Here is a 13,478-nt window from a genome sequence, read left to right on the forward strand (position 1 = left end):
GTGACAGATTTGGGCCTTAAAAGGTAGTTGTAAAAAAAAAATTAGAAAGTCCACTTTGCTCATTTTGACAAGTGGCCCATTGTACTCGCACTACTTATAAAGTGCCAAAAGCATCTTTTTTTTTTGGAAGGGGGGGGGGGGGGGGGGGGGGGTGTACTATGTTTTTTGTGTCTCTCTTTTGTGCTCTTTTCATTTTCTACATTATGGGTTCATTTAAATGTCCACCTCTAACTTCACGCAATTATTCTACATGGAAAGATATTGCATAGAGTAGATTAATGGAAAAAGGATACAATCTTTATGTTGATGGTATAATTACCAAACCTACTAATGCTAAAGAAGTCATTGAATGGAAAAAAAAAGACCAATAGGCTTTAGGAATTATCAAGAGTTGTGTACATAGAGATCTTTTCTTCCACATTACCAGTTTCATGGAATCCAAACTTGCATGGGACAAACTTGAATTATTGTATGGTAAGGTGGATGAAGAAAAGAGATTTCAGATTGAAGATGATCTACTTCTCTTGGATCCAAAGAGCTTTGACACTATTCAGGATTACATCAACAAAGCCAATGAGTATAGGGCACTTCTTAAAGATTGTGGAAATCTCATGAAGGATGAAAAGTTGATTCATCATATCCTAAAGAGGCTACCTTCAGAGTATGCTTCCTTTGTTTTGAGTTTTAATACTCACAGGTTGACCATGGGAACTACTTACCAGAAGCCTTCATTTGATGCATTTGCAGAGATGTTGATTGTTGAACAATCTCACTTGATAGATTTAGGACTTATCAAGTCATCAAAGACCAAAGCCTTGGTGGCTAGTGATGAGCACCAATCAAGTCAAGGAGGAAAAATTTCTAGCAACAAGAAGAAGAAGTAGTGGAAGCAGAAATCACAATCTGAGACAAAATAATCCTCCTCACAACAAGGCAATTATTCTTCCAACAAGAAGGGAAGTAATGAAAAGAAGGGCAAACTTTTTTTGCATATTGCAAAAAGCCAAATCATGACAAGCATCACTGCAAGACAAAAAGAATCGATGAGTTAGAAAATCTACTCAAGAAGAACAAGATTCAAGTGCCAAGTACTTCAAAGGATTCAACTCCAACCTCTTCGAAGGGTAAAGGGAAAACACTTATGGAAAATTCAAGTTCTTCTTCGGAATGGATACTTGACTCAGGTGCCTCTTACCATATGGGTTCTTCAAAGGGAGATTTTTCTTCATTGAAGCAGTCAAAGGTCCCACACATCTTCGTGGGAGATGATACCAAAATGGAAGTTGAAGGAAAAGGGCATGCGGAAATGGACAAAGGGGAATTCAAAGATGTTCTCTATGTTCCAAACCTTAGCTCCAATCTCCTCTCAGTTTACGAAATCACTCACCTTGGAGATGGTCACAAAGTTGAGTTCCTTTCCAAATTCAGTGTGGTGCGTAGTCTTCAAGATGATTCATTGGTTGTAGTGGGGAAGGTGAATGATGACAAGATGCTTTATTCCTTCTCCTACTCTATGCCTAAGTCTCCTTCTCAAGCCTTGTTAACTCACTCTAATTCACAAACCAAATTTTGACATGAGTGATTTGGTCATCTTGCCTTCCACTCTCTTCAACAACTTTTCTCAAAACACATGGTCAAAGGTCTACCTAACATCAACTTTTCTAAGGGAGAGTGTTCATCATGTTCAATGGATATGCGTCTCGAGGAGAAATATGATAAAAAGAAGTCTTCACAAGCACTAGTTGTTCTCCAGTTGGTTCACGTGGTATTAGAAAGTCCCTTTGCAGTGACATCAGTTAGCCAAGGCCACTACATCCTCGCATTTGTTGATGACTTTTCATAATTCACATGGGTCTACTTCCTTGATCATAAGAGTGAAGTGGTTCATAAGCTTCAAGCCTTTAAGACTCATGTTGAACACAAATATAGGAAAGCCATCAAGGTTCTATGGGTGGACAATGAGAACAAATTTGTGAATAGAAGACTTAGAGACTTTTGCAAACTTGAGGGAATTGATCTTCAGAATTCACCAACATTCAGTCTACATAAGATAGATATTGTAGCACTGAGGTTTAGGACTCTCAAGACCATGGCAAGTTGCATGATAAAATCCAAGTCTCTTGATCCTACATTAGAAGTTGAAGCCATTAGTAGTGCCACTCACATACTTAACAGGTCTCCTCATAATGCCTTAGATGGGAAGACTCCTTTTGAGGCATGGTGTAGCAGAAAACTAGTTGTGAGTCACTTCAGAGTCTTTGGTTGTTCAACATGGGAAAATCAATCTTCCAGAGGATGCAAGGCATTAGAACCTAGGCCTTGTACTTTCATAGGATATGAAGACAATGTGAAGGCTTATATACTCCTAGATCCAGAGACACATGAGATTTTTGTGGAGAAAAATGTTCACTTTGAGGAAAGTTCGCCCAACTTATCCTCTACTCCTCTTCACACATCATACATAGTGGAAACTGATAGTGACACCAGTGATAGTGCTTCAACAGATTCAAACACGTGGGGCTCTATCGAAAGTTGTAGTGAAAGGTCATGACATCAGTCTAGTCCACGTGCTTATATTGCCATAGTGAAAGGTCTAGCACAACATGGTACATTTCGTCTTCTAGCTCCAGCTTCAGTTGATGACTACATGGTATACATTGCAAGTTTATTCATGGAGTCACACACCACAGACTTGGGAGACAATCTTAACGATTCACATCTTCTCATTGATGACGATGATCCTTCTACAATTGTTGTGAGGGCTCACTCTGACCCTCATGTCCATTCTCAACATGATCAATCTTAACAGGTTGGCATGATTGTGGATCCTTATGAATAGCAATTGTCGGAGGTCTCTTTATCAATTGAGGAGACAGATGGTTCATTGGAACAGGTTCAATAGACATCCTTGCCAGATCTACATTCATTCTTTTTAGCACAGTTGGAAGGGGTGACCATCAACATCAGCACAGGGATACTTGAAAAGGTTTTAGGGCCACCATACATCTTTAGGATTGTACCTTTGCCATTGTTTCTTCCAAAGGGGAGGAACATCATCTAGAATGCATGGACCAGCTTCTTCCTTGGAGTGGCTTTCATTGACAGGCATTCTTCATTTGGGGGGGGGGGGGGGGGGCTACCTCGTCTCTCTTCCTCTTCTTTCTTATGGGGGGGACTTTTTCCTCTTATGATGTTTTGTCTCTCTCTTTCTTCACTTTTGTATATACTAGATGTATGTCATAATGGGAGGGTCTTGATTACTCCATCCATCCATGCATCCCTAGTCATCTCTCTTTTTGGGGGAGCATTTTTCCCATGAGGTTTTGCCTCTTTCTCTACTTTATGAGAGATTACATTTCATTATGTACATGGGTACTTAACATGGCCTAGTAGCTGGGACCCATCCTGCATTTCAACCTAGTTTTCGTAAGCTTAAGGGCATTGCCCTAAGTTGCACTTAAGGGGGGGAGTTTGTGGAAATATGTATTTACTATTTACACTTGCTTAAGTTTACTTAGGTTAATGCATTATTTTGTTATTTTGCATTATTTTATTATTTTATTTTGTGATACACTTAAGAGTTTGTGTACCTTTTTTGAGTTGTCATGTTGACAACACAAAAGTACACAACTCTATTTAAACACACGGTGTCTACAACACTAGAGTTTGCATCATTCACTGAGTTGTGATGTTGACAACATAGCTATTCGCACTCCCTTTTTAGCACATGTTGTCTACAATACTGATTTGTGTTTTACACACTTGTAGGCTTATCCTCTCATCATCACACTCACTTTCATGCTTAATGGAGGATAACCTATATCTAGTGGACATGTGCCTAGTTGTATGACTTATCATGATGCTAATTCCAAGGCATTCTAGATGTATCTAAGAGGCTTTTATATGTAGGAACTCCTAGTGTACTCTCATAATGCATATTGAATGAATATATTGTCATTTTGATCATACTCTCTCTTTTTGGTCTACAATTGTGCTTGTGTTTGAGTTCTTAGTTCCTGGGTGAATTTTTCCTAAGGAAAATTCGTACAAAAATCAATGCATATTTTGCAAGTTCTTAATGCAATTTCTCTTTCTTTTATATGGCTATTCATTGTACATGTGTATAGTTGATATTGAAATATTTTTGTTGTAAAATACATTCAGTATCTATAGTTGCAAAATGAAACAAACAAACTAGATAAAAATAATATTTCATCTTTTTATCTCTTTTATCTTTTTTCCTCTACGTGAATAGTTGATCCTAATTTTTATCATGTATAATGTGTCTAGATGTGATGTAGAAGTCAATAGATATTAAAATAAAGGATATCAAATTGCAAAATATTTCATTGTAAATATAATATTGTAACTTTCTTGCATATGAATATAAGGATATATCTTTCCTATGTGTTTATCAATCATTTATTTCATCACTTTGTGATGATTAATGATGTCTTGAATTTTTAACTAAAAATGAAGCACAAAAATCATCACCATTAAAAATTTTAATTGTACTAGTCCAAATCAGTTGTCAACATTGTATATGTATGTCAGTTTTAGCATGATGCTAAAATTGGTAACAATTGTGTCAACTGAGAATCAACAAAGACTGAGTATCAAAATATTTAGACTGAGCGAAGACAATATAAGTCGAGTAAGACAGTTAGCATTCACCAAGTTATCTAGTGATGACTGAGGCCAAGGAACATAATTTTGGTTGAATGTCAACATTTATTATTTTGTTCATGAATTGGGATTCCCAGCTAACAAAGTTGAATTTTTGGATTAGTCAAAGTACATGAAGGATAAGTATTGATGAGCTAGAGCATTTAATGTTTGAAAAATCATGTTTGAGCATTCCTCGGAATGGATTCAAAGAAAAGTTTTAAGAAGTATCTAGAAGGAGAAGGATAAAATGAAATTATGGAAGGATTCAATGAATCTAACCTAACCCTAAGATCAATGATGATGTTTAAGTGGTAAAAGATCAAAGCTTCCTATTTAAGGAGGAATAATGATAACTTAGAGAGGTTAGCAGTTGTTGATTTTGTTGATTGGTGAACTTGATTAGAAGGCTATGAAAAAGGAGAAGAGCAGAGGTGAAGAGTGATTGCTTGAAAGATTTTCCAAGAAGATTAGGGACAATAATGAAGACATGATTTGAGCCTATTAGTAGATTAGTAGATGAGCTCCGTTGTGATCTATATTTTCAAAATGAGTTGTATTTATCAAATCAACCTATTGTTACTTTCTAATCATTGTATCAGTAAAAATCATTTAATCAAAGTTGACCTAATAATTATTTATAAATCCTTTAATCAAGGTGACATTGTAATGGGATGTTCTTAAGTCTTTTAACAAGGCAACTAGTAATAGGGTGATTAAATCCTTTAATAGGGTCACACCTAATAGTGTGTATTGTAACCTTTAACAAGGTTGGCTCCTTAGAGAGTTCACTTTAGAAAAGTAAAAATCTGGTAGACATTCTACAAGTAGGTTACTTTTGGGATAGTGGATTGCAAGTTTAAGTTACTAAATGATAATATGCTATAGAGACTGAGTGGATTAAATAATAGATCTAAGTTGTTTGAAGTAATAAAAATTTTAATTTGTACATCTAGACCTAAGGATGATTGATTCAACACCCCCACCCCCATAGTTATTATAAATCATTCTCATAATCAGTATCAAATATTTTAGTGTTTGTAAGGAAAAGTTTGAAAGGGATTTAAAGTTAAAGATCAATATGTATAGAATGAAGGTACTCAAGTTGAACAAAGAGAACTTCCTTGGATGGAAAGGTTTGATGAAGCTGCACATTGTTGGAATTAGAGATTTAGTAATATACTTCCTAGAGCATAACTAAATAGTAGTATCATCACCTATGATAGCCTAGTAGATAGAGGAGAAATAAAAAACACAATCATGCAATGTTGGAGATTGCATCTATCCTAAGTTACTCAGAGTTTGATGATATTTATGAATGCACTAATGCAAAGAAAATATGGGAAAATTTGGCAAATATCCATGGAGGAGACAAGAGTTTACTAAGAGCCAAATTAGAAAGCTTGAGAGGAATGTTTGATGATATGAAGATGGTAGAAGTTGAGAACATTTCTCAATATGTTGGAGGAATAGAAGAAGTGGTGAATGCTATTAGAGGAGCTGAAGGAATGATTATTGATGAAACTATGATCAGAAAGGTACTGAGAACTTTACTTCCCATTTATGTTATTAGAGTTTTTGCAATACAAGAACCTAGATGAAATCCTATTAATGATTTAACCTTGAAAAGTCTAGTTGATAGACGTGTTGCTTTTAAATTGTCAAATTTTAGTAATTTCATTGCCCCTGCTATTGAATTTTCTTTCAAGTTAGAATTGGTTTTACTTGAGTCTAAAATGAAGAAAGGAAAGCATGGGGTTAGTGATAGTGAATATTTTGATGATGATCTTGAAGCATTAATGGCCAGAAAGTTACCAAGAGACAAAGGAAAATCCACAGGTAAACTTCTTATAATCTATTTTTACAATAAAGTTGGCCATATTGCCACAAGATGTCACAATAGGGATGAAAAGTATGAAAGGAAAGACAAAATGTTCAAAGGAAGAAGAAACGGAAGAGACAAAAAAGGATACAAATACTACAAAGGTAAAGGTAAGAAATCTAATTAAGAAGAGACTAATAGTGATTCTAATAGTCATGATGAAGAAGTTCTTTATGTTGTTATGAAAGATGATTTTAATGAAGATGAGAAAACTAAACTTATTTCATATGTGAGTAAAGGTGATTTATGGATAATTGATAGTGGTTTCTCACATCACATGACTAGTGATAAAAGTAAGTTTGAAACCTTAGAATATTATAAAGAAAGTTCTATCAAGTTTGGTAATGATGCACCATTTCTTGTGAAAGGTTAAGGATCAATAAGACTGGTTGAAAAGATTAGGTGTGACAATACTTATTGGGTTGAAGAACTAAATTGAGATGTATTGAGTGTAGCATAGTTGAATAGTTCACATTATAAAGTTGAATTTTAGCACAAGAAGGCTAAGATCTACAATAGCTCTAGAGAACTGATTGGAAGTGGAGACCAAACAAAAGGTAACTTTTTGTATCTAGACCTATCTGATGATACATGCTTTGTTTGCACAATGTGATGATATTTGGTTATGGCACGGGAGGCTATGTCATGTGAACTTTGATAGTTTGGTAAGTGTTATTAAAATGAAAAGAGTGAGAGGGTTACCAAGATTGAAAAAACCTAATAATGTGATGTGTAAACAAAGTCAATTGGGAAAAATGACTAAGTCTAGTTTCAAGAGAAAGACCTATACTTCTAATAATATTTTTGAATTGGTTCATACTAACCTTTTTGGACCTATTGGAGTGAAAATCTACTATGGTGACAAATATTTTATTCCATTTGTTGATTATTACTCTAGAATGATGATTGTGATGTTTCTTAAAGAAAAATCTTATGCATTTCAAACATTTAAGTGGCAGTTGGCTAGAGTTGAAAAGGAAATAGGTAAAAGCTTGAAGTGTCTAATATCTAATAGAGGAGGTAAATTTATAGTTGAGGAATTAAACACATTCTACAATGATAAGGGAATCAAGAGACACATATCTACGTCAAGGACCCCTCCATAGAATGGTATAGCTAAAAGGGGGAACAAATCAATCATGGACATTGCTAGGACATTGATAATGGAGAAGAATGTTGCACCAAAGTAATGGAGAGAGGCTATAAGTACTATAGTTTATACCTTGAATAAGGTACAAGTCAATAAATGTACAAATAATACACATTTTGAGTTATGGTATGGATATGCACCTAATGTGAAATATTTCAAAGTATTTGGAAGAAAATTTATATACTGGAAGACAATAGATGTGGAAAACTTAATGCAAAAAGTCATGAAGGTATATTCTTAGGTTATTCCACTAAAATAAAACCATACAAGTGTTTTAATTCTAACACTAATAAATTTGTGGAAAGAGAAAATGTGAAAGTTGGTGAATATGTAGAAAAAAATGAAGTTGAATGTAAGAAAGAACCTAAAGATTACATAAATTTCATATACATAGTTGAAGGAGAGCCTAGCAGCTTACTTGAACCTGAGAAGAAAGTTGTTGAGTAGTAGCAACTAGTGCATGTTGAGTTACAGCAGCAATGTGTTGAGTATGAGGTAATTGGTGTTAAGCATTAGGAAGAGCATGATGAGCATCAACAAGTGATTTTTGAACAACCAAAAGAATAAGTTGAGATATAAGAAGTGCTACTTGAAGTGACTATAGAAGATGAATCTAAGAGAAATAAAAAGAAGTAAGAATACAAGAACCTGTGCTAGAAAAAAATGTGAGAAGACATCATACACCATATCAAATAATTAGAGATAAAGATTCACGAGTTATGAAAAGAAAAAAATTGAGGAATGATATATTCTTATTGAGTGAATTTGAGCCTAGATTAGTCAAGGATGCACTTGAGAATGAAGATTGGATTGCATCTATGAATGAAGAGATTGAGAAAATAGAGAAGAATGAGACTTTGTATTGGTATTTAGACCAAAGGACAAGAATTCCATGGTACAAAATGGGTATTTAGAAACAAGCTAAATGAGAGAGGTGAATTCACAAGAAACAAAGAAAGATTAGTTTGTAAGCGATATGCACAAGAAGAAGGAATTGAATGTGGGGAGACATTTGCACCAGTTACAAGGTTAGGAGTGACAACTTTGCTTGTATATGTTGCTTAAAAAGTATTCAAAGTGTATCAAATGGATGTAAAATTTGCATATCTGAATGGAATACTAGAAGAAGTCTATATTGAACAACCTTAAGGATTTTTTGACCCAAGAGGAATATGGTATGTAAGTTACAAAAATCACTAAATGGATTGAAAAAAGCCCCTAGATCATGGTATGAAATGTTGCACACATATTTGGTAAAGATTGGTTTTGCAAGAACAAATAATAATGATAATCTATATTTGAACACTAAATCTAAAAAGAGGGATATTGTTAGTTGAGATATTTGTGGATGCTATCATATTTGGAGGACAAGATTCATTATGTCAATTATTTTCCAATGAAAGGAAGAAATAATTTGAGATCTATATGTTTGGAGAGATCAAATTCTTTGTTGGTTTGCAAGTATATCAAATGAAGAAAGGAATGTGTAATGAAGACCTTTAGAATGAAAGACTTAAGACTAGTTAGTACACCTATGGCTACTAGAGATAAAATTTCAAAGAATGATGACTCTCTTGATGTAAACCAAAACTTATATAGATTAATGATTGGAAAGTTGCAATAAGTTGTTCATAGTAGACCAGATATTGCACTACTAGTTGGGATAGTTGCTAGATTCTCTGCAAAGGAGAATCACATGATAGCTGTAAAAAGTATGTTGAGATATTTGAAAGGAATAGAGGATTATGGAGTGTATTGCAAGAAGAATGATAATTTTGAACTAAGAGTGTATACTAATGCAGATTGGGCTAGAAATCTTGAGGACAAAAAGAGTACAAGCAGTGGAGCTTTCTTTCTAGGAAAGAGACTAGATTCATGGACAAGCAAGAAGTAGAATTGTATTTCTCAATCCATAGTAGAAGTTGAATATGTAGTTGCAAAAGTCAATTGTTTTAATATAGTGAGGATCAAGTAATTGTTGAAAGGAATGAAGAAAGAGATTGTTGAACCTATTTTTATATTCTATGACAACACAAGTACTATAAACATATCTAAAAATCTCTTGATGCACACTTAGACCAAGCACATTGCTATCAAGTATCATTACTTGAGAGAGTTGGAATGAGACAAAGAAGTAATATTGGAGTATGCGAGTACAGAGGAATAGATAGATGATATTTTTACAAAATATTTACCTAAGGATTCTCATGAATATCTAAGAGGTAAATTGGGGGTGATTCCCCTAATTAAAGCTACTTAAACTAAGATGGAGCTCTGCATCAAATATTTTAATTAGAATATCTTACAATTTGATTTGAAAGGTCACACTTTAGGAACTTCCTAAATTTGTGAAGATATAAGCACAAGATGTTGAATTAGTCATAAGCAAGATGAAAAAGGGAGAATCTAGTTCAAAAAACTGACAAAGAGATATCTACATGTTGAAGATGTATGAGACAAATTGAAGTGTCTTTGACATTGTTGTCAAATAGGGAGGTTATGAAGCAACTACCTATAAAGTTACCATGAGAAGATATTAATAAAGATGAGGAAGTGTCTCTATCAAAGAGGGAGATCATGTTCTAATATGGTAGAGGTGTTGCAGATCAAAGCTACATAGATGAGAATCATAATGAAACTAAAAGATGAGATCAAGGAGATTGTTGGATGCTGAGATGAGAATCATAATGAAACTAGGGATATTAATGAAGATTTTTTACTAAACATAGAGGGAGTTGATTGAGGCAAGTCAATTTTTTTGGATTGCATGGTAACTAGAGGTGTTTTCATTAATGCCAGAGAGGGAGATTGTTAGAAACTAAAATTGGAATAATTATTATGTTGTCATTGATATTAAACCTTTTGTGCTAAAATAATGACACACTTCTATGAGTCATTATATCTAATATTTCTCAAGAATGAGGTCTCAAATGATGACTCATAGCTCTCTATTCATGGAGTGCAAGGGTTTGCAATGGAGGCCCTTAGTTTGACCTAGTTTGTACCTATGCAAGTACACCATAAAATGAGAGATTCAAAGATCAAAATATGCATGCAAATGTGATGAAGACCCAACCCAAGACAAAAATGAACCCAATAGGAAAAGCGGAATATTATTATTAGAAGTGATTTGCTACTGCATCCAATACAATGAAAATAGACCCAAAGAGGTGCCCTATAGGCTTATAATGTTGTATGATCCTGGAGAAAACCCCTCCTCCAGTGCCTTTTCCTAAATATTTTTAGGAATAAATTTTAGAATATGTCATTTGGCATCTACCTCCAAAATAGAAGGTTCTAGAAAACACATCAAAAGTTGGTGTAAAATTAGAAGAATCTAGAAATGGTAGTCCAACTCCTGGGAGGCATAACTTTTGATCTGGGACTTCGATTGACGAACTATTTATATTCCTAAAGAGCTCTCCAAGAACTCTATAGCCCTATGGACAAGCTTAGCTTGTCCCCCATTTTTTGGGCCTGTACAAGGTTGTTTAGTGCCTCAAATCTGACTTTGAAGTGCTCTTAGGAAGTCTTTAGGCAACTTAAAACTGCAATAACTTTCAAATCATAAAGCCCTTTTCACTTGATTCTTTTTCTAGAGTGCTTTAAATTACAAGTATAATCATCCCTCCAACTTACACCCTCTAACTCATTATAATTATGGCTCAATTAAAAAATAACTTATTTTCTGCTTTGGCACATATCCCAAGTGCTCAAAAACTCTAACCAAGAAAACCAATAGTGGAGCTATGAGAGTTAGAATCTTTATTTGACCCAAATGGGTGTCTAGAAATGAAAACACTTTAAACAAAAACTAACACTAAGCATATGTTTGGGTGATACAGGATTTCCCTTACACTATTGGATGCTCCTATATCAAAATGAATATGCAAGCTAATCTAAATGATAACAATGCAAAGCAATGCAAGAAAGGAAATCTAATCTATGAAAGGAAATAACAATGCAAGATTAATCTATGAAAGAAAATATGACTCTAAGCTAATATGAAAATACAAGGATGAAGCATGATTATGGAAGCCATGGATGCATGGGAGAAGAAGACAAGAAGAGAGAAGTTGCAATGAAGCTCCAATGTCCAAACCCTAATGCTCAAACTCCTTCTCCAAAATCGCTCTTCAAACCTACAACATAACAATACTATAGAAACTAACATCCATCCAAATGAGAAGGAGAGGGCTCCTTATAAAAGAAATTGTGGAGGTGGGAGACTTCTCACAAGAGCAATGTGGGATAAATCCATAAAAAGACAAGAGGAAAAAGCTCACCATTTAGAGATTTGTGCAAAAAAAGGAATCTTTATTTGATATATTTTCTTTTTTCATAAAAAAGAGAGCTTTAAGTGAGGATTTATTTATTTAATTAAAAGAGGGATTTTCTTTTAATTAAATAAGATAATATTATTTAATTAAAAGAGAGATTTTAATTAAATAAGATAAAACTATTTAATTAAAAGAGATATTTTCTTTTAATTAAATAAGATTATTTTATTTATTTAAAAGGATGTTTTCTTTTAAGTTTTTTGGACCAGTAAACGACTATAGCCTAGATTAATTATTATTTTTTGTTGTAATTAATTTTTTTATGTGTTAAGCGAATTCGAACCCAAGACCTCGCACATGGGAGGCTCACAAGTTACCATTGTGTTGTAGGCTCTTGCCTAGATGTTTTCTTTTAATTAAATAGAAAGATTTTAATTAAATAAGATAAAACTATTTATTAAAACAGAGATTTTCTTTTAATTAAATAAGATTATTTTATTTATTTAAAAGGATGTTTTCTTTTAATTAAATAAGATTATTGATGAAATGATCAAACCTTAGGAAATATTGAAATAATTTAATTTAACTAAAATTTGATCAAGGAAAATGATTTGAATTGATTCAATAAAATATTGTGATGCATTGATTTAGGAAATTGGGGCCCATAGTCTAGGGGACCATTTTAGGGTGCATACATTTGCCCCTCTTTGACTATTGTGTGATCATTTTAGGAACACATGTAGTCAAAGAATACAATTGAAGTGTGAGGCTGATTTGGGATCATAAAACAACACAGATGTGTGGCCAACTTATGAACACATCAAGACAAAGAATAAAATTATTTATAACAATTTTGTCTTAACAAAGACAAGGTTGTCCTAGGTGGAACAAAGATTGATAAAGCTGAATCAAGGATTGAAGTTTAATAGGTACTGCCCACTCCTAATCAAAATTGAAATGAAATAGAGGAGAAACAAAAAATTGATAAATTTGATCAAATCAAACTATAGATAAGGTTCTTGATGTAAGATGAAAAATATAAGGATCATAATACCAAGGTAGATCATCAAACATGAAAGATTATGCCCCAGAGTTGAATTAGAAGAAAAGAAGTGGTGTGAAAGCAAATGGAAGATAGAAGTTTGAAAGAGGTGGAAAGAAATGGAAAGAAGAAAGAGAATTTTCCTCAAGAAAGAGAATGCCTCAAAATCAATCAACTATTTAAGATAGAAAATTTCAATTGAGATCACGAAAGAAGATAAGTAAATGAAGATCAAGACATGACCACAGTTGATTAAAAGTCCACAAGAAAAATGAAGGAAAACCCTCTCAAACTCATAATGCAACCTAAAAATGAAGTCTAATAATGCAAGCTATATAAAAATTAAAAGGTGTACTTGTAATAGAGCAACTATAACACATGTTTTTGTGTTCATCATTTATTAGAGAATGTTAAGGAACTTATTTTCACCATTGGGCCATTATAAATGGACATTGAAAA

General features: G+C 33.6%; 1 protein-coding gene across 1 annotated transcript in view; it reads left to right on the plus strand.

Moving 5' to 3' along the window:
* The first annotated feature begins 6,401 nt into the window (after positions 1–6,401).
* Positions 6,402–13,478, plus strand: part of LOC149577895 (uncharacterized) — a 70,747-nt gene continuing 63,670 nt past the window's right edge. Inside the window, exon 1 of the mRNA XM_089798631.1 lies at positions 6,402–6,504. Within this exon, the coding sequence (XP_089654757.1) occupies positions 6,402–6,504 (103 nt within the window). The remainder of the gene's footprint in view (positions 6,505–13,478) is intronic.

Source organism: Cupressus sempervirens, chromosome 1, assembly GCF_028749045.1.
Source record: "Cupressus sempervirens isolate cs-2001-9-10 chromosome 1, ASM2874904v1, whole genome shotgun sequence".
Taxonomy (NCBI): domain Eukaryota; kingdom Viridiplantae; phylum Streptophyta; class Pinopsida; order Cupressales; family Cupressaceae; genus Cupressus; species Cupressus sempervirens.